A 26,650-nucleotide genomic window follows, 5' to 3' on the forward strand; every position below is an offset into this window, starting at 1 on the left:
ACCATAACTTTTCYGTGAAGACAGCATAACCAGGCAAGAAAAAACATGTACTAGTTTCACTGCAGTCTTCCCAATCAATTATATTAGTAACTAACACAATCTGACTATCTCTTTGAGTATGTATGTCTGCAGTTATTTGACCTTCTCAGAGATAGAAGCACTCCAGTCATTTCAGTTCAGTGTTAAGCAGGTCAGCTCAAATCCTTGACTCTATCCACTGACACAGGAGCCCATGAACAGCTAAGTACCAGGAACAGTCAGTATGACATGGCATGAAGGATCAAAGTCCACTGCAGCGAGGCTGCTCAAAACATCAAGGGTATAACTGCAAGGAATGGTGAAACATTACTTACAGCCATATAGAACCTGTACCACGACTGAAATGGCACCCACTTGTGCCTGCACTAGCACAGGATTCCAGTGACACAGCAAGGAATGCCACTTCCAATTTCCAGGATAGCACAGGTTAACTACTAAATCACCCTTAATTTAACCAACATACTCAGTCTAGTTCTACCTTACTTGAACAAARGCATTCTTTCATGGCATCTTCCCAGAATGATGTGAAAATACTAACAAATGGATGTTGCTTTTAATCAGGACAAAAATGCCAAGAATAACCAGCCACTATATACGCTCAGCTGCATATGAGGAGGGTAGCTCAAGGACCGAGCATTTGCTGCTCTGCAACAGTAAGCAGATGACTCATGTATGGGTAATGTCTTCCCCTTCCCTCATTTAAGAGATGATGTTAAGGTAAGAACAGAGATAAAAAATGTCTTTTCATTTCAACATTATGTGAAAATCCAATGCACTAGTTAAAAGATAATGTGAAGGAAAAATTTAATACAAGAGCTTTTATGGGAAGGTTATTAAGCAGTGACTATTGCAGCTGGGAACATGTCAATGTCAAGAGCTAGACATCTTATGTAACTATCTAATTAGTCTACAGAACATCTAATATTATACAAAAATAAAGCGGTGACACTGCTATCTAAAAATAAATGCTGAGAGTAAAATCTTTGATCCGTTGTAGATAAGAAGCCAAACTGACATTCCTGCCAGTAGTACCAGTATCACATCACTGGCCTCAATGCCACAGTGAACACAAATATAGCATATTGGCAGGAGTCCCTGTCCTAAAACCTCACCAAGTGACATCGAGGAAATTCTCTTCTGAAATATAGCTCTGACTTCAGAGGCAACTTGGTGTGTTTGCAACTTTAATAATGTTAGCAGTGCAATTGCATTTTTTATATTATAAAAGTTAAAAAAGGAGCGAATGTGATAAAAGGAAATATTTTCCTTTGTCATCAACAACATTATAAAGGATTGAGCACAGCTATGAAAGCTGAGCTTCTCTGACTGACAGTACTTAGAAAATTGTGGATTGTCCTTCTATTATTCACCTAATACCAATATCACCTTGAGTGAAGTTATGAATCACCTTTCAATACCTGCCCCTTTTAGGTSCAGATAGAAAAAAATATTAGGAAGATCCTTTCCTTCTTAAGTTCTTTTTACTGCACTGAAGTAAGAAATGAGCACATAGTAATTTCTTACCGGCTTGGGGTTAGTCGAGAATCCAGGCTGCCAGACTTCATGGTAATAGTGTCAGTAAACAGCACATCCTTTGCTGGAGATGCCAGAGCTTCTGAGTGAGACAGAGAGGGATGCATCCTCTGCTGTTGTAGGCGCTTTAGTGTAGCATAGCCAAACGCATCTCGAGAACTTGTGTAGCTGAAGTTATAGTCAGCAAGACTTTTTATTGTAGCAAGGGAAGGAGCTTTAAGAGACTGGGCTCTTCTGGGAAGGGTATGAGAAGACCCTGGTGGAACTAGGGATACAGAGTTRGATTTTGAGAGAGGCAGATGGTTAGACTGTGGTGTTGAACAGTGACTTGGTTTAACTGTTTTTGTGCTCACCACAGTACTCAAACTTCCGCAGTCAGTGTCTACATTTGTAGTGTCCACACCTACAGTCTCCCTTGAAGGGCTAGAGCTCATTGAACTTATGCCACTTGTTGTGGTATCTGTATTAAAACTTAAGCTACGACTCTTGAAATGTGTTTGTGTAGTACCATCTCCTATGAGCCTTTCTTTGCTTGTGTTTTCCCGATGAATTTCGTTTCCAAGACCTTTTGGCAGCTTCAGATCATTTTCTCCAATACTCTGGGTACTATCCGCATCTTCCACATGCTTGCTTCCAACAAAAGAAGTTTCTAATCGTAAAGTCTGGATTTTTGGAACTCGGAAAACAGGGTTCAATTCTTCCCCAGCAGGGAAGTCTATGCTACCACTAGGTTCTGTTACTGTACGATTTCTCCTCAGGCCTGATTTACTGTCAGACGATGTCAGCTTTCCTCCTTTYGGATCACTGCTACTTCTGTGTTTTTTATTGGGTAGAGTAAGAGAGTTTAGAATGCGATTTTTCACAAGTCTACTGGAAGAAAAAAAAGGAAAGGGACTACGGTCTTTATCCTTTGAAGGTCCAGGTCTGTCATAAAATATTTGTTCTGCATCTTCAGTAATATCTAGGAAGAAAGTACTGGTGGAAGTACTACCAAAACGGTCATCCTCCATGATGAACATACCTGAAATCATATGAGACACTACATTACTAAAAATGGGCRTTTCTTCAAAGTCTACAAACTATGTTGCAAAATAGGAAGCCATCCTACAGAAGCCAAAGGGGGGGTCTATGCAAATTACAGCAACTTTAATTCGCCTTCTTTATTTTCCATAGATCTTGAGGAGTAACTGAGCTGAAAGCCTCATTACTTCAAAAGAAAAGCCACACCATCTTATTTCAATGCAAACATCCAGCTACTAGAATTACAACCAAAGCACTCCTTCAATGACAGCTAGATATGGTGTATTTCTTGATTTAAATTCCAAGTATCTATAGCAAAAATAAAATGCATTAGGTACTTGAAATACACAATAATTTAAATACAGCAATATTTTGGGTGCATATGTACACCCAGAGAATACATTTATTTTCTAGAATATTCCTTTGAGGGCAAGCAAGGGTATCCTTATACCTAAGCATGAAGGTTTCCACAGCATTTTACAGCAAACTGCCATGACTTGATGCAAAAATGAGTAACTTTTCCTCATGTGAAAATCTTTTCTTCTACACCGAATGTGAAGCTAAAAACTGTTTTACTCCCTCTCACTTGCCTGCATCTCTCTGAATGCATATAAACTGTCCTCTTGCTCATACTCTTTTATTGCAATACCACCTCTACACCGTTTTATTTTTCTGAAACTCATACGGCCAAAAGGTTGGCAAGAACAAAATGCTGCTTTGTGTGGGGTTGGGCTCTTTGTGGGCTTTTTTTGTTTGCTTGCTTGTTTTTCTCCTGTATGCTTGTTTAGTTACTTACTTGATGGAGCAGATTCGCTTTCACTGTTGTGCCTAGAACTGGTAGACTCAGAGTTCAAGCTAAGAGTGCTGGGTATAGAAGAAAGTTCATTGCAGAGCTGCTCCATGTCATCAGGGACCACTGGCCAAGGCTGTCTACGACTGTGTCTCACTGCATCCCAGTTGTGATGCTTCAAAATGTCACATCCTTGTTTAGTTTTGGCTATTAGACCGAGCACGTAGACACAGGTTCTGTATTTAATGTATATATAGAAAAAAGAGCAACAATRAGAGCACCAAATTTAATTAAACTTATTTCACTTTTGAAAGAAAACRGTTTCAAAACAGTTCAGCAGAAACTCCAGAAAACTGACAAGCAGTACATTGTTAATTTCTATCTGTAAATCAATGYAAGCTTAAGAAATGCATTAAAATATCCGTAAAACAATACACTATTCAAAAATAAAAAGTAATTATTTCAAGAACCTGATTTAAAGTAGAAAAGTACCTTTTGAAAAAGAGGCCAAACGTCAATGTAGTAGCAWTATTAGACAAAATACTAACTATTTAAGCTTCTAAATATTTAAAAAAATATATCGAATAAAAATGAWGGCATAATAAATTTATTCTCACTGAGATATAAGCAGAAAGTATATGGAGAAAAGCAGTATCTATTTTTTTYCTAACGTTTCATTTGTTTACTGCATGTTCTGACAAACTTCCTACACAGTTCTCCAGTCCCTTAGCACCAAGATTGATAGCCAATCATCAGTGACTTTAATAACTGGTTTCCAATAAAGTACAAATCTTTATTCATATAAATCAGGTAAAGMTATTTGAAAACTGATGGCATCTACCATCTGAAAATTTTATGCATAAAATACACAAAGGTACACATACCCTCTAACAGACAGAACCTCACAATGCTGAGCAAGCGCCATTATGTCAGGAATTACATTCTCCTCTTGAAGCAAGTTAAGACCCCAATTTGATGATCCGATATTGCCCTAAAATGAAATTTGTCAAGTAAGTTTTGATCTTGATGTGATCTGCAACATTATCAATGTAAAGTTTTGACAATTTTGTTTGTCAGTAGTAGAGTTTCAAGCCACATCATCTCAACTAAAATATCTGAGCACCCTTTCTGGCATTTCCTAGTTGTGCTGACACAAAAAACTCAGGACACTATGTGTAATACCTAAATCCGCTCAAAGTTAGCACTACTATGTATTCCTCACTTTACCAGTTCTACTGTAGCCTGCAGCATGATCTTGCTGCAGGCAAGGTTTATTCATTTTACATTCCTCTCACATAGGTACCTTGCTACATACCTACAGTATCTTCCAGTAATAGTCAGCTTAGAAAAATGTTCCAAAATTAACTTTGGGGAAGACAACTTTGGGGAAGCAGTTGAGGTGGCAAAGCACATTTAGGAGTGTAGCTTGGATACACACCAGAACTAGGTTTTCACCTGTCCCAGGTACCACAGTGTCATGACCACATGCAGCAACACTGGCAGCCAACTTCCTTGCAGAAACATAAGGGACTACCACAGTAAATATATTAAACTCTCACCATGCTAAGTTTTAACYAGTAACTACCAGTTCTATACTAATAATAATTCGGCAATGTGTTATTCTTGTTTTTTAAAAAAGAAAGGGCAAAGTGATTTTTAAAAACCTCAGAAGAAAACAGGTGCAGTGAACCATTTTCAACTGAATCATAGTAATGGAATAGAATATCAACTTGAAAAAAATCCCACATTCTTTGACACCCCCCAAATTTCTTATTTTTAAAGCATTTTGCTTAGTTATTTAAGAATCAACAGTTATAACAGAACTAAACAACTGCAAAAATTCGTAAATCTATTACTAACCAAGGCCCAAAGGGCTGCTTTCAGCTGCTTAATTCCTTCCCACTTATCCAGCATTGGGGAACGAACAGTGTAACTTAGATCTGTAACAATACTCTGAAGGAGAAAAACATAACAAGAAAACACCAAGTTGAAAATGAAAAGAAGACTTCAGTTAAACAGGTTCTCTTGTGTTTTTAGYAAAAGTTAAAGCACTAATTTAAATCATGCATCCTAGGAAGAACAGTGCTAATTCTGGAATAACTACAAATTAACATCAGCAATATTGCAAGAAGAAAATTTTAATGAAATCACTAATTACATGAAGTTATTTCAGATTTTATAAAGATGATAATCAAACTCAATATATACATTTTCTCCTGAACTTTTCAAAGAGCATAATCAATTTATTAAATCATTTTACAAACCCACACTAAGTGAATTTAAGCAAGTATGGCTTAGTGTTTGTTTCCTTAGATTTTCAAAGTATTAGAAATATTTTATTCCCTCATCTCCAAATTTTTGTACGCTTAAAAACATGTATAATTGTCAACACACAAWCCACAAAATCTTATTTTTTCTATTTATGAACTGCTTTCCAAGCTAAGATTTTGCTAGTCATTTTAAGAAAATGTTGCAAGGTATTCTGCTGGTGTTTCAGTGTCAGAAAGGAATTTTACATAAGATTAGGTGATGAAGACTTTCTTTACAACTTAAAAGACTCATAATCAGCATCTTCTGCAATGCCTGTTTAAATGTCATCTCTTCTAAAACCTTTTTTTAAGAAGGTTTACAATGATCTTTAAACTATTTCAAGTTATAAACAATTATTATTCTCACCTGAGACTCCAGTAAATGGCAGCCAGTTTTATGGTGCACCAATTGGCCATAAAGGTGAACTGGCAGGTAGACATGTGGTCGTTGTAATCTAGTAGAAAGAGAAAACTTATGTCTGTTTCCTAAAACTTCTAATATTTTACTGTAAAATATATTACATTGCAATGTAATACACTGACTTAGTCTTGATTTTTTTCAAAGAGAATTCTTAAGAATTTAAAAAGGAACAGAACTGTTTCGATTGGAAGGAACCTACAACAATCATCTAATCCAACTGTCAGATGACTTCAGGGCTCACTAAAAGTTAAMGCCTTTTATTAGGGACACTGGCCAAATGYTTCTTGAACACTGACAGACTTGGGGCATTGACCACCTGTCCAGGATGTTCCACTGYGTGACCACCCACAACCCTTGTGGTAAGGAAATGCTTCCTTGTGTCCCATCTGAACCTTCCCTGTTTCTACTCTGAATCATTCCAATGTGTCCTGTCCCTGGATGCCAGGGAGGACAGCTCAGCACCTCTGTGCCCTTTCCCTCCTCATGAAGCTGCAGAGAGAAGTGAGACCAAYCCCCAGCATCCTTTTCTTCAAAGTGGACAARCCCAAAGTCCTCAGCTGCTCCTCACAGGAGGTTCCASCTCTGTTTCCTACCTCAGGATGCATTGAGGAACCTTCCCATCCTTTCCACCTACAGAACCCAGCAGGGCCCATGTTGAGGCCACCCCAAGGCTGGGCCCAGTGGGATCATCCTCGCTCTGGACCCGCTGTGCCGTGCTCGGTGCTCTGGGATGGGGTTTGTCCGGGCACTGCTGACCCACACTGAGTCCAGCACCAGCCAGCCCCACATCCCTCTCTGAGCTGCCCAGCCTCTCCTCTCCCACTTTATCCCTGGCATTGCTCCATCCCGAGTGCAGAATCCAGTATTTGGACTTGATAAATTTGACCCCATTAATCACTGCTCAGTGCTCCAGTTGATCTAGATCCCTCTGCTAGGTCTCTTGTCCTTATAGAATCCACAGCACCATCCAGTCTGGATCACCAGCAAACTTGTTACTGGTGCATTCACCYCCAGCACCCAGATTGTTGATACAGAACTGGCCTTGGAATGGAGCCTGAGGAACATCACTGGTGCGACCAAGCTCCAGASAGAGGTTGCCCCATTCACTGCAACCCTTTGGGCTCAATCTCCCAGCCAGTTCCTCACCCACCACACCTTGGACCTGCTCACCCCACAGCTGGATAACTCATCCAGAAGGATGCTGTGAAGGAACACAATCAAAAATCTTGCSAAGACCCAGGAAACCAACATCTACTCTCTTCCCTTCACCAACCAGATGGGGGATCTTATCATAGAAGGGTAAAAAAAATCACTTAAACAAAACTTTCWCTTTGCTAATTGTGCCTGATGACTGCATTGTTTTGTAAATGCCTTCCAACAATACCCAGCATAATTGTCACTGTAATTTTTCCAGGAATTGAGGTTAGACTAATAGGTCTGTAATTTTCTGGGTCTTCCTTTACATAGTTCTTTCAAATTGGAATAACCTGGCTAACTTCCAGTCAGCAGGGGCTTCCCTAGACTCACAAGACTTTTAGTAGAAGATAGAGCATGGGTCCTRATACAACATCTGATCGCTCCCTCAGTACTCTGGAAGAAATCCCATCATGCCCCAAGACCTTGTGAACATTCAGTTGATACAGACAGTCCCTCACTATTTTAGTGTTCACAAATGGCAAGTCACAGTTTCCACATTTGTGGACCTCTGCCTCAGGGAACTGGTCAGGCCAAGGTCCATCAATACTRTTGAAGAATAAAGCAAAAAAAACCCACTAAATTTTGTTTCGTCTCTGTTTTTCCTTCATCCCTGTAAGTCAGGTGACCATCTTCAGCAAGTGTTGATCTGGTGTTTTCTTCAGATCTCCTCTTTCTTGTTTTATGACACAACACTGCCCAGCTTCAGTCCTGCATGAGCTTTGGCCTTTTGTGCCTTCTCCTTGCTTATGCAAGTCACAGCTTTATAGTGTTCCTGTGAAGGGTGACCTTACTTACAGAGATAATATTATTTTCTTTTCCTCTTGAGCTCCCATGAGAAGTTCCCTGCTCAGCCAAGACTGTCTTCTGCCCTCCTTACTTGACTTACACCACCATGGGATTGCCTACTTCTGTGCTTCTGAAAGGTGGTTCTTAAGGATGGACCAGCACTTCTTGTCTCCTAGGCCCTCAAAAACGTATTCTGCTAAAGTATCATCCCAGTTTAGCTCTCTTGGGTAGTAACTCTGCTATGCTTTTTCTCATTACAATGAAAATTTTAAACTTAACCATGTCATGACCATTGTGGCCTGGAGTACCCCTTCCATCATACATCTCACAAGCCCTGTATTCACCAACAGCAAGTCTTGCAGGGCATCTTTCCTAGTTAGCTCACTGAGCACCTGTGAAAAGAAGGTACCTCCTACAGACTTTGAGAATTTCCAAGGTTGTTTTTCACTGCACTATGATATTTGCAATTGAAGCCTAGAAGATCCATAAGAAGCCTGCAAAAACAAGGGCTACTGATCTGGAAGTTTCTCCTAATTGTGTACAGAATGACTCATCAGTACTAACATCCTGGCTGAGTGATCAGTAGCAGACACCCCCTACCTCTTTTCCTTTGTTTTCTATCCCCCTAATCTTCACCAAGAGGTTCTCAACCACATTACCACTATCTATAAGGGCTATATAATCAAACCTCTTCCTTACACAGACTGACCCATTCATCTGCCTTGCCTATCCCTCCTGAACAGCATGTAGCCCTCCATACCAGCACTCCAATCATGGGTCTCAATCCCATGTCAATCAATACTCAATCAAGTCTTAATAAACAAATTATATTAAYGCTGTAAAACTAATTATATAAAAGCTCTAAAATAAATTATATTAAAGCYCTGGGAACTAAGCAACATGTCTAGTTTATCTTATTGTTTCTCATACTGTGCTGATGTACTGCACTGCTCCAGGACTGGCATAAACTGAAATCCTGTTGGTATCCCTTTCCCTCTTACATTTACAGTCTACAGCTCTCCTGATCAGCCCTACCAGCTTATGTCTCAAGACCCATTTCCACAAATTTACCTTTGGTTGCTACGACGAACATAGTTATCCCCATCAACAGGTTTGCGGTACGTTGTAAGTGCTTCATTAAGTTGTTCTTCAATCAATTCAACGTATTTTAAGTTATATTCCTGTAAGAAGAGAGACAAAGGTTAACATAGTACAGTAAGTGGTTTATAGAGTTATAGCACAATACTTTATAAGGAATAAATAATTAAGGAGGGTTCCTTAAGAAAGACTGAATTTTTTTATGATCTTAAGGTGGGGCTCAGGAAARTTAATGCACTTCATACATAAACTGAGTTTGCAGAGTCAACCATTGATTTCATAATTATTTCAGGGAATTTGTTAAAAAAAGGAAGAATTAAATACTTCACATTTGACGAACTCGAATAATTTTAGTAGACCATCATGCATTTCAGTACTCCTTGAGAAGTGACAATTAAAACTTATTAAACTATTAAAAAAGTTGCCAACTGGAATAAGACCAACCTCTTATAATCAAACACAAAACCAAAATAACATATGAAGAGTTTCATCCAAGTTAAGACAATAATTAATTTTTGCTAATGTTCTTGTGTTCCTCYTTACTTCCTAACAGCAAAAGCCAATTCTATCGTCATGAGCTTTACATTTAATTAGCAACAACCAGAGGTAACAGGTATCTTGAAAAGTAGCATTCCTTTGCACACTTCCCGAGATAAAGACCTTTTACAAAAACCTATTTTAGAAAGTCACTACACTCCTGAAATATTGGCTGAAATACCAGAACTATATAAAGGTCTTGGTAAGTCAAAAACACACATGTACACAGAAGTTATGGAACAGGTATCTTGGAAAGTACCAATTCTATGTACACTTCCCGAAATAAAGACATTCCACAACAATTTATTTTAGAAAAGACACTAGACTCCTGAAATATTGGCTGAAACACCAAAAATATATAAAGGTCTTGGTAAGTATACATGCAAAGAGAAGCTATGGAAGTGTAAATCCCTGTCAGACTTTTCCAACAAAAAYGTTATGTCACTGATACAATAAATGCATTTGTGTTAGCTTTACATGTACATTAACATGCAATTAATTTTAAGAATCTCTATTCTAAATGCTCATATTCACACCATTCCTCCTCCAAATATCAAGAATATATTTTCTTCTTAGTGTTACCTTTTGCCACTTTTCCATCTGTTTTGTTACATAGCCTCTTTCATTTAGATATGAAAATCCCTTTGGGATGGACAGAAACCTGTGAAAAAAATCAGACAGTTAACATTCTAATGTTAACAACTCACAGAATTTGAATAAAAAGAACACTTATTTGTTTCCGAAGTATGAACTCAACCAGCATTGTATTCAACATTTACCTTAGGAGTAGAAGCAAACCTTTGTCTCCAAGATGAGAAAGAGCTGGTTTCATTTGGATAAGGGCATGAAGATTGGCCTAAAATAATTAAGAACACATAGAGAGCATTTCAGCACTATATAATTCTGAAAACTGCTATAACTACATCAATCTGCCTGCAACGAAGCAGCAAGTTTTTCACAACAGGAAGTATCAAATRCCAACCTAATCCTAATATTATCAATTTTAGGTACCTTCTGTCATTAGATTTAAATTACTTCACCAAAGGTATAATGAACAAAATAGCTGAATTAGTTACAATGCATATTTTAATATAAGCATAAATCTATATTTTCTTGTCAATAATACTGCAGAATTATCACCAAAGGAGTCTATTAACTATTTTAAGTCCATCAATGACAATCAAGAAATGAAGCCATCCATAGCTTCCTACCTATTTGAACTTTGCTACTGGGGAGGGAGTGGGGAAGAACTTCAGAGCAGCATATTAAACRGGTTAAAAAGAGAAAGGATGCTCACCTTGTCTTCACATGCCTCATCTAGAATATCAAGTGCCTCAGAAGAAATAGTTTTATTTTTATCATGTAACTGGGTCACCAGTAATTCAATCCCCCAGTTGCTGAAGAACTCTACATTAGCTCTCAACAACACTCGTAAATGTTTTGTTGCATACAATCTGCAGCTCTGCAAAGTAAGGAAAATGTTTTCTTGAATGGAAGAAAAATAGCTAATACAATTAATGTTTTACAACTTTTAAAAATACCTTTCAATTACCTTATTTTGCTGCAAGCATCATACACACCTGGTCTATTAAAATTACAGTTTCTTAGGGAGCTATTTCCATCTTAGCAAATGGGAAAATTTAATCTGTGATCCCAAGTAAATTGGTCATCATAGGTATCCAATCACATATAATTTTATTATTATATCTTTTGAAGAGAATTTAGAAGCCAATTAAAAATAATTACAGTCAGTAGGGAGCTCCATCATCTTCCTTCAATGAGTCATTCCTTCAGCCTCAACTATCTTCATTACTTTCAGACTCCACTCTTTACCCATAASAATCATTGTATCTTTGACAGTCTCCACGAAATATCCTCAATTTATGTCCTCCTCTTCCAAAATACAGTGAGACATTTAAAGCAACTACCTACTTTTTCTCTCTTGTATCCACTCTACAACATATTGTCTGTTCATATGACAGAACCAAATTCAYTTGAAGTAATGAACATTCTTTTCTTGTTATATTTCAACTTATCGTCATCTATCTCYCTGACATCAGTGCTTACTTGTCTAATAAGGTTATCTTAAAAGTTCAAGAGGTTCCTCTCCCAAGACCACGGTAAGTCTATATTTTATCCCACCTCATCTTCTTTGATTCAGAAGAACAAATTCCAATGCCTATTTCCRAACCAACCCCTCATTCCATTAGCTATGGCACCTACTCAGTTCTGACATGCTGAGTAACCTCAATCTTTATCAGAACAGTATCTGCTGCTAGAAGGTGAACCTGCACCGTACAGCTAGAAATACAGATTTCTGTTCGTGATTACAATGCCTTCACAACAGATTTAAGATGATATGGACCTAAACAATCACATTACACTTAGTTTATACATATTGAGATGTTAACCCTCATGCTACGTGAGTGAAAGCTCCATTTGAAGGACKTAATTTCTTGAGCACAAATATAGTACAGAGTATGAAGTTCACAAAGAATTCAATAGCCACATGTGYACGAGTTTCATTTCTCTGAAAGCAAAAACAAGTATCTTTTTCCATATGTAATAGCTTAAAATAAAGGCATACACCTTGGAGAATAAATCTATGGAGAAAAACAGCAAAGGAATGTAAGTTGAACTGAACTTACATCAGTAGCTGCTGTCAGGATTTTGGAAAGGATGACTCTTGCCAATCCATCTCTGCTATAATCCAGACTAGAAACAGTCAATTTTAATAAGTGATCTTGGTTCTTCAAAGAACAAAGATTAAGAAGACTGGAGGTATGGAAAGCGTGGAAGAAGAAATAAAAATAATTAGTACTTGAACCAACTCAAACCATCAACAATTTAAACTTAAGTACTTTGAATTATTACTACTATTTAATACTTTTATTACTATAAACACAGAATACATTCTCTTATGAAATAGAGAAACTTTGAATATACATACAGTCATAACAATAACTGTAAATTCAAATAGGAATGAAATAATGCACTGAACTGCAAGGGCAAAACTCCAAAGCAACACCTTTTGTAACTGCTCTGTCAAAATTCTGTCAGCCTAATTAGCGATTGTAAGCATAAAAATTAATGCTCATGAAGCTCTGTGAACAATTCTCCATTATAAAACATTGTATATAAAGTCTGCCATAAAGTTAGTCCTATTAATTGTCTAGATTTTATTGTAAATCAAGTTTTCTGAAGCCAGTGAAAAGCTTGCTTTCTAACAATCAACAAAATTAAGAATAAAAAAAAAGGTTACATTAAAATACTTGCATTTTTGCTTAAATTTTACTATATGTTAATAAGCTAGCACTAGTCACCAGCCAATTTAGTCCCAAAGGAAGGTAATTTATTTGTACCTGAAAAAAAAATTTGAACTTCAGGATGTCGCTCAAATATATTGGACTTAAGTTTTAAATGCAACATACACTAACATACAAATAGTATGATACCTGCCATTTTTTCATGGTTGGTGTTTTGGGTTTTGTTTATTTTTCTGTTTCCCCACACTGCATCTTTCAGTACRCTGTAACACTTCCTGATACTGATATCTACCTCACAGGTGTGAATAGGAAAAGTAAGCTGTTTATGCCATAATCACCTCTATCTGTTTAGTAATGACAGACTAAAAGACTTTTTCTTAGTAAAAAAATGGAGATCTTTACCTGTGAAGACACCAAAAAACACCTTAGTTTTCAGCTTTTCAAATGGTTGCCCTCCTGCACAATTTAAAATTTTCATAACTATTACACTGAAAGTACAATTCAAACCAAATAAAACCACTCACCATTGAAACACATTACATTTTTCAAGCATTTTCACTCCATGAGGGTGACAAGATAAAGTACCAAAAAACAGAAAGTAGTGCTGGCTAAGGGTATTTAGTAACCCATTATTTTGAAGGCTACGTTCAGGTTTCATGCCTGATGAAGAGTTGAGCCAAAGAACAATATCTTTAACCAATTCCTCCAGGTAACCTTGTCCGTCCTAAGAAAATAAAGAGGAACAACATTTGTTAGTAACAGAAATTTCTCTTTTCTTTACTGAAACTCATAACTTTCAATTTCTTAGAATGCACAAACAAGAGAGAGGCACAGAACAGAAATGCAGGCTRGAAAACAACTCAGACTAAAGAAAAGGTTTCAAGGCAAATAAAAGGAGCTAAGCATGTAGACATCTTAGGACTAATTACTTCTTTCCAGGAAAAGGGAGAAGTATTATTCAATGACATTTTCCTCTAACCTCAGGCATAAAGGTCATTAGCACAAAAGAAGAAAGAAGTTAGAAAACGAACATTATACACAGCATAAATAATAAAAAAATCCCTCCAAACTCTAAGCTGCATTTAACAAAGCTGTATTAATAAAACTTCTACATAAACATAGTCATCTTCCTCAATATTTCACATAGTATTTCTTAATTACACTAATCTTTTTAGATTTAATACCCAAAATTTCAGAAGTCTTTAGCAAACATTAAGGCTTTTCCCCCAAGTGGCATTCAGCAAGACTACTCATTCTAATTCCAGTCTTGTAGCTGAAAATTTCTTACCTCCTCTGATTCAAGAAGAAATTCAGTAAATTGACAGCCCACGACAGTGAGCTGCTTTGCCTTAGCATAGTCCAGATCCAGGTTAGCATAGAGTTTACTGCTAGGCTTGTAAAAATACAGCAATCTTCTTACAAACCTACAAAAAGTAAAATAGAATTGSTAGTTTTCAGTATGACAAGGACAGTCTCACAACACTAAATGATGCTAGTGGAAAAAATGTGTTATACTTGTATTGTTTTCTTAGCAGTAAGTTTTTAAAATTTCTTTCTCAAAAGAGTAGAAGATAACAGCAGTGAGTCTATCCAGACACAATTTCAGAGATGCTGCTGTGTTATAAAGGGTTTTCTATACCATGTCTTAATATAAGCAAAGGAATTAAAACTTCAATGCTCTCAGATGCCATAGCATTCTTCTCATTGTCATAATTTATTCTGCTAATTTATCCTGTGGCAAATTTCAAAGATTGTATTATCTGGACTAACAWAGTCCTTAAGAAAGAATCCTGTGACCAGAATTTTCTTCAACKCTAATAGCTATTACTTCTGTTAAAAACACATTTTCATATTCTGACAGGAAAAACTCTCATTTATTCATCAACAGTATTTCCAATCACCTCACTTAACCATTTCAGAGGCATAATACAGTGATTGCAAACACAGTCTCAGACTTTTTAAAATTACAATAAGCAATGTGGCTCMARTTTTGCACCACAGGAATAAGCGTAAAGCAAAGATCATCCCCTCATGGGTTCTCCACCAAAAAATGAACACATATTTGTGTTTGWTTTTAAATAATAGAAATAAGCACACATCTGTGTTTAAAATAACACAGAATGTTCCATCAGAAGGTAGATACATCAGGTATTAAGAAAACTTAATTACAGAACTGCACTTGTATTTGAAAAAGTCTGAGTAATCCACCATCCCTAACTCCTAACAGAGTACCAAATATAAAGGAGGCCTAATTTAGTTTTGTCAAATCAAATGTATTTTATTTTGGGTTACTATCAATAAATAAATATTGACATACAAATTTATATACGTATGCATCTGTGTGTATATTGAATTGTGTATGTATGTATATCAGTGGGGAAGGGCCATTGAGGTGCTGGAGCATGCCCAGAGAAGATCGACAGAACTGGGGAAGGGTCGAGAACATGTCTGATGAGGAGCAGCTGAGGGAGCTGGCCTGTTCAGCCTGGAGAGAACATGGCTCAAGGAAGACCTTATTGCTCTTTCCAACTCTGTGAGAGGAGGTTGTAGMCAGGTGRGGGTGGTCTCCTCTTTCAGGTGACAAGTGACAGAATGAGAGAGAAAGACCTCAAGTTGCCCCAAAGGAAGTTTAGATGAATACTAGGACAAATTTTTGGACTAAAAGAGTGGTCAGGCATTTGAACTCCCTGGGGAAGTTCTGGAGTCACCATCCCTTCGGGGATTTAAAGAACATACAGACACAGCACTTGGAGATTTGCTTTAGTAGTGAACAGTTGGTCTCAATCATCTTTAAGATCTTAAGATTCTACAATCCTATGTGTATACACACATTAACTGTATCTCTATGAAATGAAGAAAGCTATATAAAAATATCTGGAATTTCACTTTAACAGCTTTAAAATCACCACACTAACAGTAAACAACAAATCAACTTACAGAAGGACAAATAAATGTAATTTACACTCAAAAAMCAAAGGGACTGAAATTTTTTTATCATCAGCAGTGAAACGAGAGAGGAGCAGCAGCAACAGCATTTTAAAGCCATTAAGCTCCCAATTCTACAAAAAGGATCAATGAAGCTCCACATTAATTCAATTATAGATTTTCACAATTTATTTGGAATTAAATTATTTAGGCACTGAATAATGCTTGAGGGCGGAATAAAACCATAGAACAGCGAACATCTCCCACATTGGTACATTGAGGTGTGTGTGGTGGTGTCACTGTCAGGACTGCACACGCTGCCTTAGAGATGMAATGTTATAAGCCACCAGATTTGGAAAACAATCCTTTACCCTGAAGTACAGATTGGCAATTAGTGTTTCAGGAAAACCCAGGAAAAACATAAACACAAAATTAAATTGTGGCTACGGTGACAATGGGACCACTGCTTATGCTGTGAATGCTTCACAAAAGTACCCTAACTCCTTCTAGGTAAAAATTTAAAGCAGAGACACAGGAGCCTTTATTCTATCTTTATGGTTTTCCCCAGTTCATGCAGAAGTAGCTTTTCATGCCTACAAATCCAGCAAATAATTTAATCTATTTCTGAGACATGTGTTGAAAGGAACATCCAATAAATTACTGGTAACACTATGACCACACCAGCATGAAAGCTGTAATACCAACAGACATGAAAAGAACCAAAGCTGTACTAGGGTTTTTTGTTTGTTTTTCCAAATTACACATGCTTCTCTTGCCATTGAGAGCAACTACAAGTAATTTTCTCTTGGTTTTTGATGAAAGCTGTAGTTATAAAACTGTACAACTGGAGACATAATTCTGTCAAAATGTGCCAAGTTCTGACATAAAACACTACTGTTTGAAATATCAACTAGTAACACTTCTCAGAGTTAAAATTAAACTGAGCATTTGCAAAAGTKATATGATTCGTAAGGAACTAAATATATAAAGTATCTGTGCATAGAAAAGAAGGTTAATCACGTATTTATTTTAAGTGAATATCACAACAGCACTATTCAAGTTTACACTTTAACTGCTTATTAACAGATTAAGTTTTAGAAATATAGTACATCCAGGAAATATTTTATTGCAACAGTAAAAACTAGTTTTTCCAAGTTTCCTTCTTYAAAGAAAGTCAACATAATTTTTACATACCTGTGCAACTGTTCATCCTTGTAATTCCTTAGATTTATATTTGGCCACTAGAAAAAACAGCAAATAGGGCATTATATGGACCTTGCACATCAATCCTTGATTAGTAACTAAAATTCACCTATTTCTATCAGTTGTATTTACATAATAATTAGAAAGTTTTTTGTACCTAATGTGACATCTTTAAAAAACCCCTTATTTTACTGAAAAGCCCAYGTTTCCTGCTTCAAGAACTGTTCCATTTGTTTCTAGAGAAGGACAGGCAACATTGGTCACATGCTACATATACAAGGCCACAATTCTCATGAAAACAAAAAATGATAAGAAACTGATGAAAAATAAAAAAAATTGCCTAGTTTCTTTTCTGCAAATAACAAAAAAATCTGATATGCATAAGAGGAAAATAATTTTTAATTGCCATTTTGAATATTGATCAGATTTGGTTTAAAAATGATCATTATYCTGCTACAGAGCACTTAAATGCTGTTTATTAAAGTGGTATTTAAACTCTCCTSTTCATACTTTGTTAGATATATTAAGGGCCACATGCAAAATAACACTCTCTTCAGGACCTATTCTTTCTTCCCATTACTTTCCCCCCTGTTTTTACAGTCATCTGTTGTCTCTATAGTTCCAGATTTCTTTCTGCACCTATTAGCGAGTATTTTGTCAGGAATGGAAAAAAGTGCATCAAACATTCTTCTTTCCTATCTGTGTGACACAGATCTACATTTCCAATTGGTATTCCAGTATTAAGACACAGTGCACTAGTTAATGATTAGTCAAACTGACTGCACTAGTAACAGGGCCAGCCACAGATGAGGCTGACATTTTTGCTGCTGTCAGGGACCACCTGAGATACACACAATGAGYTGGTTAGGGAGCTGATGCTCCACAGACACAAGGCTGCAACAGACAAAGGGGAGGTGAGTAGCCACAGGAGAAAACAAATTTCAGACACTGGAATCTGTATCCTGCTCTTAGAGGACCACTCTGGTAACATCCTCTCACTTCTTGCTGGGGTTATGCAATTTAACAGGAACAGAAACGGTTAGAAGTAAGCCAGAAAACACACACGCTTCTCATTCAGAAAGAAGTMCCCAGTTTTCAAACATTAGCAATTCTTTGACAGGACACTAGAAAATACATTGCTGGGGAAGTCTGAAATGGCAGAGAAACTGGCTGACATAAATTTCAGTTTAATAAAACCCAGAACACATTAACGATCATAAGGCTTCCATTGAAAGTACTTTACAGACTAATTAACAGTGTGATTCTTAAAAACCATTTTCTGTTAATATCTTTGATACTAATTCAAAAGTAGAAGTATCTATGACTAATAACACTATCTAGCAACCCAGTAAATCTCTTAATTGCAATAAAAAAGTCTGTAAACAGTGAAATCTGGTGGAGCAAAGCTACTGTCATATACATATTCAGGTCTTTATACCAGACAGATTCTTGCTCTTTCAACTTTATCGGTCCCTGAAAAAAAGGCACAGAAATATTTAGTTTCTTTTCTTTTTTTTCAAAAAAACAACATAGTCTTGATTATGACTGTCACCATTAATTCTCTTTTGTACTTTCACCACCTTTGTAAAAACACTGTAAAGAAGACAGTAAGAAAATGCTACTCAACTGAGGGATGGCTTTAATGCACAGAATGGCATTTTGGAGCTATTTTGGTTTGAAGACTATACTAACTACTCACTCAGAAAGTTTTCTTAGTCGAACAAAGTAAATTTTCTGCTTACAAAAAGAGGCAGTATTTTAAAACCTGTGCATGAAATATATTTACATATTTAAATACATTTAAAACAATGCCCCTCACTCCATTTGGTATTTCCTTTGTGTTGTAAAAATAAGTTAGTTCTGTAATGAAATCAATGCTACAGAAGTATTTGCACTAGTTCAAAACATTCAATGAAGCTYTCATATGTGGCTCAGTCTAAGCATGTGATGTTTGAACCAGAACCCATCTCTTCCTTAAACCTTCAGCTCACATTGTTTAAAAAAAAYCTGCTATGAATTTGAACACAGCAGTATCCCTCTGCAACCTACAGTATTAGTTTTAAAGACAATACACGTATTTCTGTAAAGATTATTTCTATACAAATAAAAACATATAACATTTAATATGTGCTTCTTAGGAATATTGTGAATTTAACAGTAAGGTGTTTTTGAATAGAGTTTAAGGGTTGTATACAAAGAAACTGCATCAGCACTGAATAAACCCAGGAGATTCTAATTTCCTGATATAAAMCAAATTATTAGATACACTGTGGAGTTAATATTAGAAAGTCAAAGCTCACATGTGAAACAGACTTAGRCTTCTAATTTCCCCAACGTATTATTCTGGCCTTTGTAAACTCACCTTCAGTATGGTCCCTATTAGATTCCAATTCCAGTCAAGGTTCTCTTTGTGATTGAGAACTTGGCTGTCTCGAAGATTCATGATGAGTGCTTCTTCTGTATCCTGGAATACAGACATGAAAAACTACAATAGGTTTCCCTGCATCATCTTTTTCAGTCTTGCCATATGATACACTGACAATTCATGTAATAATCGTTGAAAGGGCTTTGTTTCACAATAATGTACATTTGAAGCTCAATTGTATGGTTACAGTACTGCATTAAGAATCTAAAACTAAGAGATCACAGTTGGTTGCAAGAAGCATTAATAATGACTGGAATTTCATTCCTCAATTTCTAGAAATGCAATTTAGTATCCAAAAGTACCTGCAAGACAGATTATATTAGAAAAACACTACAAAGAATTATACAAATGATTCTGAATTACATGAGTCAAGCCTGAAGGCAGRATCCACATCTCCAAAATACAATATCAACTTAAAGTTTAAGAAATAAATAATGGTAATACCTTTAAAATAAAGATATCTTTCTGCACACGGTACTGATCTCTTTTTTGGTGTGTTGAGATGGCTTTCTGAATAATATGATCCAAATGGAGGCTGTAAGGTTTAGGGCCTCTTTTCTTCATCTCGTGAAAACGTTTTAAGCAGTTGAGTGCTGCACTTGCTCGCCTAATAGAMAAAATAAATATAATTTGTATTTGGCAACTTTTATTGAAACAAAGAGCATCTCTGTCTCCTGAGTAAACAGCTCAAGAAAGACATGACAAACAATTCTAAAGCAAATAAAAATTATTTTCTTGAGATACATTTTCATACATCCACAAGACACAGTCTCATATTGACATTATACAGAAAATTATCTTTAGAGTTTCTAGCACTGAAGTATTATCCTTTCTGATATCTTTTCTTCTACTTTGCAACCGGTAGTCTGTCATAATTCAGAGAAGATACTGTAACGTTTAAAATGTTTTTCCACTGTAAGAAGTCACAATAGATCAACATGCTGCAGCAAAGCTTAKAGTTGAGGACTCTAGCTTCAACAGTAACAAAGTGTCTCTCATACATTGTCACCTCCCCACCCCGAGGGTGGCAGAAGTATCAACAGCGCACTTCCTGCTCTTATATCTAAACAGTTCAGCAACAGAACACAAGGTTTCTGGGAAAAGACAGGGAGTAACATTACATGACAGCTGACCAGGCAAAACAGGTTAATTATAAAATAGCAGCAGCAGAAAAAGACCCCGTCTGCTGAGCAAACGAAAATAAGGAAGTCTAAAAATGAGGAGTTAAATCTATCTTTCTCACCCATAAACAAAAATTCTCATAGTATAGGAGAGTATTTTTATTTTCAAACGAATACCTTTTGATTTGATCACTTATCTAAATTATTTAATCTGTAACATAAGTACAGTTTTTCAGACTATAAAAAAGTGCAGAATGTTGACCAATACCAAGATCCCCAAATAAAAAGTAACACTTCTACAAAATCAYTTTCAACAGAAATGGTAATTCTTACTACTCTATCAGTTGTGTTCAGAAATGTCAAAAAGCAAAACAACTGCAGGTAATCCACAAGCGTCTCCCTTCCGCTCTTTATCCTTCCTCTCATACCACCACTTTGGCCATGTGACATATCCTCTCCTGAAATTTCAGATAAGCCTTTTTTGAAAACTAACTGTTGTGAAAACTATGCTGTTGGGTATCAAAATCTTGTACTGACATATACAAAAACTTCAAAACTTAAAAGCAGAAGAGCACTACTCTTACAAGAAGCACTCTACAAGCAGCATTTATCATTTCACAGCAGCAGTTTAGAAAATACACAGTGAAAGACAAAACTGAACATTATGATATATTTATGAGAATACTGATCACACAAGACAGATCAGAAATGGCAAGAGTAATTAACAATTACATTTCCTATGCAAAAACCCTAACACTCAATTTGTGTTCTAAAAAGAAAAGTGACTAAGAACACAGARTGAAGATACACATACTAAAGGCATATGAATCTATCAAATTATTTGACTTCATCGATTACAAGGTTTAAAGTGCATAAAACACCCAGAAGATGGTATTTTGTGACACAGCTTTATGCTTTTAAATGTAATGTAGAATTCTTACAGTCTTTTCTCTTTCATGATGTCAAAAGATGCTGCCATATTCATCAGTGTTGGTAAGCAGTGTAAATGGTGGCTRTGAGAATGAGGAAGAATTGTGTTTGCCTACAAAAAAACCAAAACAACACACCAGTTAGAGTAACTCACTAAAATGATTTCAGCTGTCCTTTTAGGATCAACATTTAAAGAATCTATCACTTTTCACAAGACTTTCAGAAATTCATGACAAATTACCTTTTGCTTAATGTCAGAGCATCATTTTGAATTTGTGATCTAACTAATCAACCTGAAATACATTTGAATGTAACTTAAGACAATTTCAGATTTCASAATTTTATCATCCATCTTGTTTCCATTGTTGTTTATGTTGTAACATGCAAAAAATTGCACAGCATCAGATGTGCTTACATCATGTCCACAACAGTACTAAAAAACCTAAAATCAGAAATCCAATTAAAGGTGATGATTTCTACAAAAACATAACTGCACAAATACCCCCTGATTAATTAACATAATTTTCTAATTTACTAAACATTTAAGTGCTTTTCATAAACATTGGCAGTTCCAGAAGTATTTTTGGAAACTTAAGAATAAAATGGATAAAGAAATTACTTACATTTCYAACCACTAAATAAAAATACAAGTATTCTTTTATTTTTTGATAAACAGTAGTCATATCTGATTAACAGATTACTTCTTCAGAAAATCAAAAAATATCTATTCTTTAGAGCATACTCCAATGTGAGTTAATAGTACCTTTCATTCAAAAATATTTGAAAAACCAGAAAAACCGCATATAGTATTACAGAAAGCAAATACTGAAAGGCAGCACTCGAATGTTTATGAAAACAGTATCATCATCTCAGTATTAGATTAGTTTAAGAGAGAAGTGCTACTGTAAGAGCTATCTTAGGTCAACAGAAGTGGAATATTCACTAAAGAAGCTAAAGTCTCCCTGCAGCAGCRTTCCATCAAGACAGAGTTGCCTGAATTAGTAAAAACAAGTACTCAAACTACATCAAACAGAATATAAAAAAAATTTCATCTGCCTACTCTGTGAGGTGCAAAGCTAAACACACTGTCAGAGGCCTAGTGACCATCATTCTAAAAAAAGCAAAAATTAGCAATGGTCTTTTTCCCAAAGACAGTTACCTGATGGGTGCATTTGCAAGATTCCAGCTTAAAAATACAACTGCTGCTATGGCAAGAAAGTGTCCTGGTGAGAGTCAGAGCTGCACATATTCTAGGAGCACTATGCTTAGCACTTTCAGTACTTKCCAAACAGTCTTCCTATGGATTAATACTGGATTTAATATATGAAGTGACAGTAGATGTAATGTTAAATTAATCCACTATTCAGATGAAAACTATGTGTTTCAAGCTTGGCATACAAATTCAATGCTGTAATAGCAAGTATCTATTTACAAGTATTTACAAAAAATGTTATTTACCATGTGCAACAGTTCTCCCAAAAGGATAGTTGCTCTGACAGATACATGGTCATCGCTACTTGTGATCACTTCAACCAGACCCTTTAAAAAGTAAAAAATAATTACAACATTTCATGTATAACATCCTACTTGAACTCTTGTATGAAAAAAGCAGCAAATATCTATTAAAACTGAAAGACATTAGTTACCTCTAGAAGTCCATTGGTAATAAAAGCAGAAAGCACTAAAGCCAAGTAATTGTCCATGAGATCAGGCCTAAGGAGAAAAAAAGTATGGAGACAGTTTAGAAAGTGCATTTCTTATTGTTCCTGTAAGAAAACAAAAAATATTTTGTCCACACTGCCACAAAACAAACAAGAAAAGGGGTTTAGACCTAGTGCATTAAATCCTCACCTTGACCTGGCTCGATGGGGTAATACAGTTTTAGCCTCAGCAGCTACAAAGCCATCAGAAAGTCTCCAGCAGTCTTGAAACCTGCCTGGATCTAAAACAAGAAAATATGGACAATGCTAATTATAATATTTGCTTTCACAATATCATTTTAATGGCTGTCAGTAGGTAAATAATGCCACCAAATATTAATTCAGCTGGTTTCAAATTACAGAAAATGTTGTCAGAGGGGATCTCCAACATGTCATCTAATCCGCACCCGAACAAAGCAAGGGTACCTTGAAAGCTAGGACAAAGATCGTATCTAAGTGTCAACAAAAACAGTGACATTTTCAATTCAACAGAAAATACCATTAGCACCTGAAATTTTGCAAGGTGTGTCCATATACAGAAGAAGCACTTTTGCAACAAAGAATGCTTAATTCACTTATGAATTAAACAAATCAGAGAATACGCTTGGCTTTACAAAGAAGTAATTCTAAAGGTAAAATACTAACCTGGTTAAATTTAAAGATATGAAAAAGCATGCAGTCTACAGACAATGGGGACAGCTAACAGATAACATATAAAAAAGACTGAGTAATAACTTTTCTGTAGTGTTCACTAACATATCTACAATTCTGAATTCTTCTAGCAGTACAAAGAAGTCTAATTTGTAGTGATGACTTTATAGTCTATTGTGTTAATGCCTAACTATGCTCCACTGCTGACCTTTTATCAAACGTACAAGATTGAAGAGGTGATAAAACATCTTAAACATGACCCAGTGAATTCAGTGATAGAACAGTTAATACCAAGGCCATTCACAATATATAGAAGCTTAACAGATAAACCTCTTATGTGAACTGCTTTAAATACTTACCTACGCTGAGAAGTGCCTCAATAAATTCTTCTGCAATAACAGGAAGAGGAAGGCGAAATATATCATAGAGAACTTCAAGCAGACCTCGCTACCAAAGAAAAATCAAAACAACAGGAATTTTACAAATTTACAAAAAAATTGTACTTTTTCACTATTAATACTGAACCTGAAATTTCTAGAGTGCTAAAACTGGTGCATTTGTTGCAGTGTTTTTTTCACAAACTGAAGTAAGTGGAGAARAAAAGAAAGGACTGGGCTTTTTTACTTTTGAACTGTCCCTTATTGCCATTATGAACTCTGCAGATGTTCAGGCTACTTGACTTGCAGATTTTTAGAACAGTTACATCRGCATTATCAACTTTTATTCAGTAAGTTTAATTTGTGAAGAAATGTTTTTATTTATCTGGAATTCAACTCTGATTATTATGCTTTAAACTTATAACTGCAGCTGCTGTAAGCTTGCTTTGATTTGTGAACAAAGTAAAAATTAATTTATGTACTTTTCTCATCTCCATTTTGTCACACATACGTGATATGCTTCCCAGTTTCATAGGAATTTTATAACAAAATTACAGACTTGAACTTGGGGGTTAAATAAATTCAAGGTCTGCTGTCTCATAACTGGAGTCTAACAACTTTTTAACAACATTTTTTTTAAACTTTTTAACAACTAAAAAGAATGACTTAATTAAAATATCATCCAATATCCAAGTGTTATTCCTACATCAGTATTAAATATTTTCCACCTACCCGTATTTCCATATTTGGTATACAGAGTACCCCAATAAGAGACTGAATCCCGGAATTTCCAGGTTTGCACAGGCTGATAATACCTAGAAAACATTCAAAATGTATAATAACATTCCCTCATCAACAAAAGAAAGGACAACATGGTTAAATTAGTTTTCCAGTTTGAAAACAAGCATACATGAAAAAAAATTACTAATCATAAACATTTTCACCTTTATAATATCTCTTTTGCAGTAATATTTAACAAAACTTCCTAATCACAGATTTTATACCATCATTACAAAATATTGTTRCTTTTGTCCTTCCTACTGTGAACAGAACTTGAAAGTTATCTGTGAAAACAACATAGGCATGGAACAAATGACAAAAAGACAAAATTGCCTATAAAGAGTAACTCTTAAGCCTGAGAGGTTTGCATCATATTACCAGAACTGTGAGGAATTTCAGTAAGAAGCTGTACCTTAACTTAACAAATTATTAATTTCCTTTTAGTCTCTGGTGCATTCTAGTAGCTGTTAGATCTAAGTGCCTCAGTATAGGAAGATGCAGTAACACATATATCAGAAACTGTTTTCTGGAAATTTCAAATTTTCACATGCTTCCTCTCCAAGCATGTGAAAACACACAAGAAACTTGAAGGATACCTGGATATTAAAATTAAGTGTAGCAATCATTTTCAGAACTTAAAAAAATAACAAAAGTASTATCACAGAACAGCCTAAGTATAGCCTGGGAAAATCCCACTCAAAATTTTGGTAAATGTTTMTATCAACTGATTTAAATTTGCAAGACAATGTCTTGACTAAATCCCTGAGGCAGTACCTTCATCTTACATATTGTAATAATGTAGAGAAAGGCTTTAATAAAATGAAAGAAACTACTTTTTTGATTTATGAATGCCTTCTATATGAAAAACTGCAAACTATTTCCACTTGCAATTTCTCTTCAGCTATRACAGCTGGTGAAAACAGGTGCTAATGAAACTATTTGCCAATATCTCTTAACAAAGACAAAAAGATCTCATTTATGGTGGCAGAACTATCTCAAAGGCAAATTCCTGTGATATGATGTTATTTTAAACATTCTTTCACCCATTAGATTCCAAGAATGACCAYCAAGATGTAATTTACAAGGCATTTTACACAGGGAGGGGAAAAGCTGTGCCTTTTCAGCTGTCTAAGAAAATAATATATGCRTCCTCCAATTTTACCATATCAAAACATATTAAATAGCACTGTAGGAAGGTATTGATAGAAACTAGACATGTCAAATGAGACAGATTCTGTGTTATTTATACTAGAAAGTAAAATCACACTTCCAGTCATCCAATATCCAAATTCAATCAAACAAAYAAACAAAATCTTACCTGCCCATGATCGAAATGCTGCCACTATTCCCATTTTACTAGCTAGGAATCGTGCTTCTCTGTCCTCTCTGCCATTAAAACAACAARTATCACAATGCAGGTAATACTATAAAATAAACAGTGCTACCACAGCAAGTAAAAGGCAATTAACTGAGATTTTAGATGGGGGATAAAATTCAGAGTAGGAGAAATATTTTATGAATGCATATATGTGTGCCTATGAA

At 35.7% G+C, this 26,650-nt stretch overlaps 1 protein-coding gene across 2 annotated transcripts in view; it reads right to left on the reverse strand.

Moving 5' to 3' along the window:
• The window catches only part of RICTOR (RPTOR independent companion of MTOR complex 2), a 73,922-nt gene that overhangs the window by 10,962 nt on the left and 36,310 nt on the right, over window positions 1-26,650 (reverse strand). For both annotated transcript variants that reach the window (XM_057364700.1, XM_057364702.1), the window contains exons 10-31: window positions 26,427-26,494; window positions 25,061-25,143; window positions 24,311-24,398; window positions 23,452-23,542; window positions 23,247-23,313; window positions 23,059-23,139; window positions 21,612-21,712; window positions 19,994-20,156; window positions 19,487-19,588; window positions 17,116-17,162; window positions 14,285-14,420; window positions 13,521-13,720; window positions 12,379-12,505; window positions 11,028-11,192; window positions 10,510-10,586; window positions 10,313-10,391; window positions 9,167-9,276; window positions 6,059-6,146; window positions 5,243-5,335; window positions 4,267-4,373; window positions 3,389-3,618; window positions 1,564-2,593 (exon numbers count right to left, since the gene is read on the reverse strand). In XM_057364700.1, coding sequence (XP_057220683.1) covers window positions 1,564-2,593; window positions 3,389-3,618; window positions 4,267-4,373; window positions 5,243-5,335; window positions 6,059-6,146; window positions 9,167-9,276; window positions 10,313-10,391; window positions 10,510-10,586; window positions 11,028-11,192; window positions 12,379-12,505; window positions 13,521-13,720; window positions 14,285-14,420; window positions 17,116-17,162; window positions 19,487-19,588; window positions 19,994-20,156; window positions 21,612-21,712; window positions 23,059-23,139; window positions 23,247-23,313; window positions 23,452-23,542; window positions 24,311-24,398; window positions 25,061-25,143; window positions 26,427-26,494 — 3,333 coding nt within the window. The remainder of the gene's footprint in view (window positions 1-1,563; window positions 2,594-3,388; window positions 3,619-4,266; window positions 4,374-5,242; window positions 5,336-6,058; window positions 6,147-9,166; window positions 9,277-10,312; window positions 10,392-10,509; window positions 10,587-11,027; window positions 11,193-12,378; window positions 12,506-13,520; window positions 13,721-14,284; window positions 14,421-17,115; window positions 17,163-19,486; window positions 19,589-19,993; window positions 20,157-21,611; window positions 21,713-23,058; window positions 23,140-23,246; window positions 23,314-23,451; window positions 23,543-24,310; window positions 24,399-25,060; window positions 25,144-26,426; window positions 26,495-26,650) is intronic.

Source organism: Malurus melanocephalus, unplaced genomic scaffold (assembly GCF_030028575.1).
Source record: "Malurus melanocephalus ecotype Western Australia unplaced genomic scaffold, MMel_1.1 scaffold_41, whole genome shotgun sequence".
In the NCBI taxonomy this organism is placed as follows: Eukaryota; Metazoa; Chordata; class Aves; order Passeriformes; family Maluridae; genus Malurus; species Malurus melanocephalus.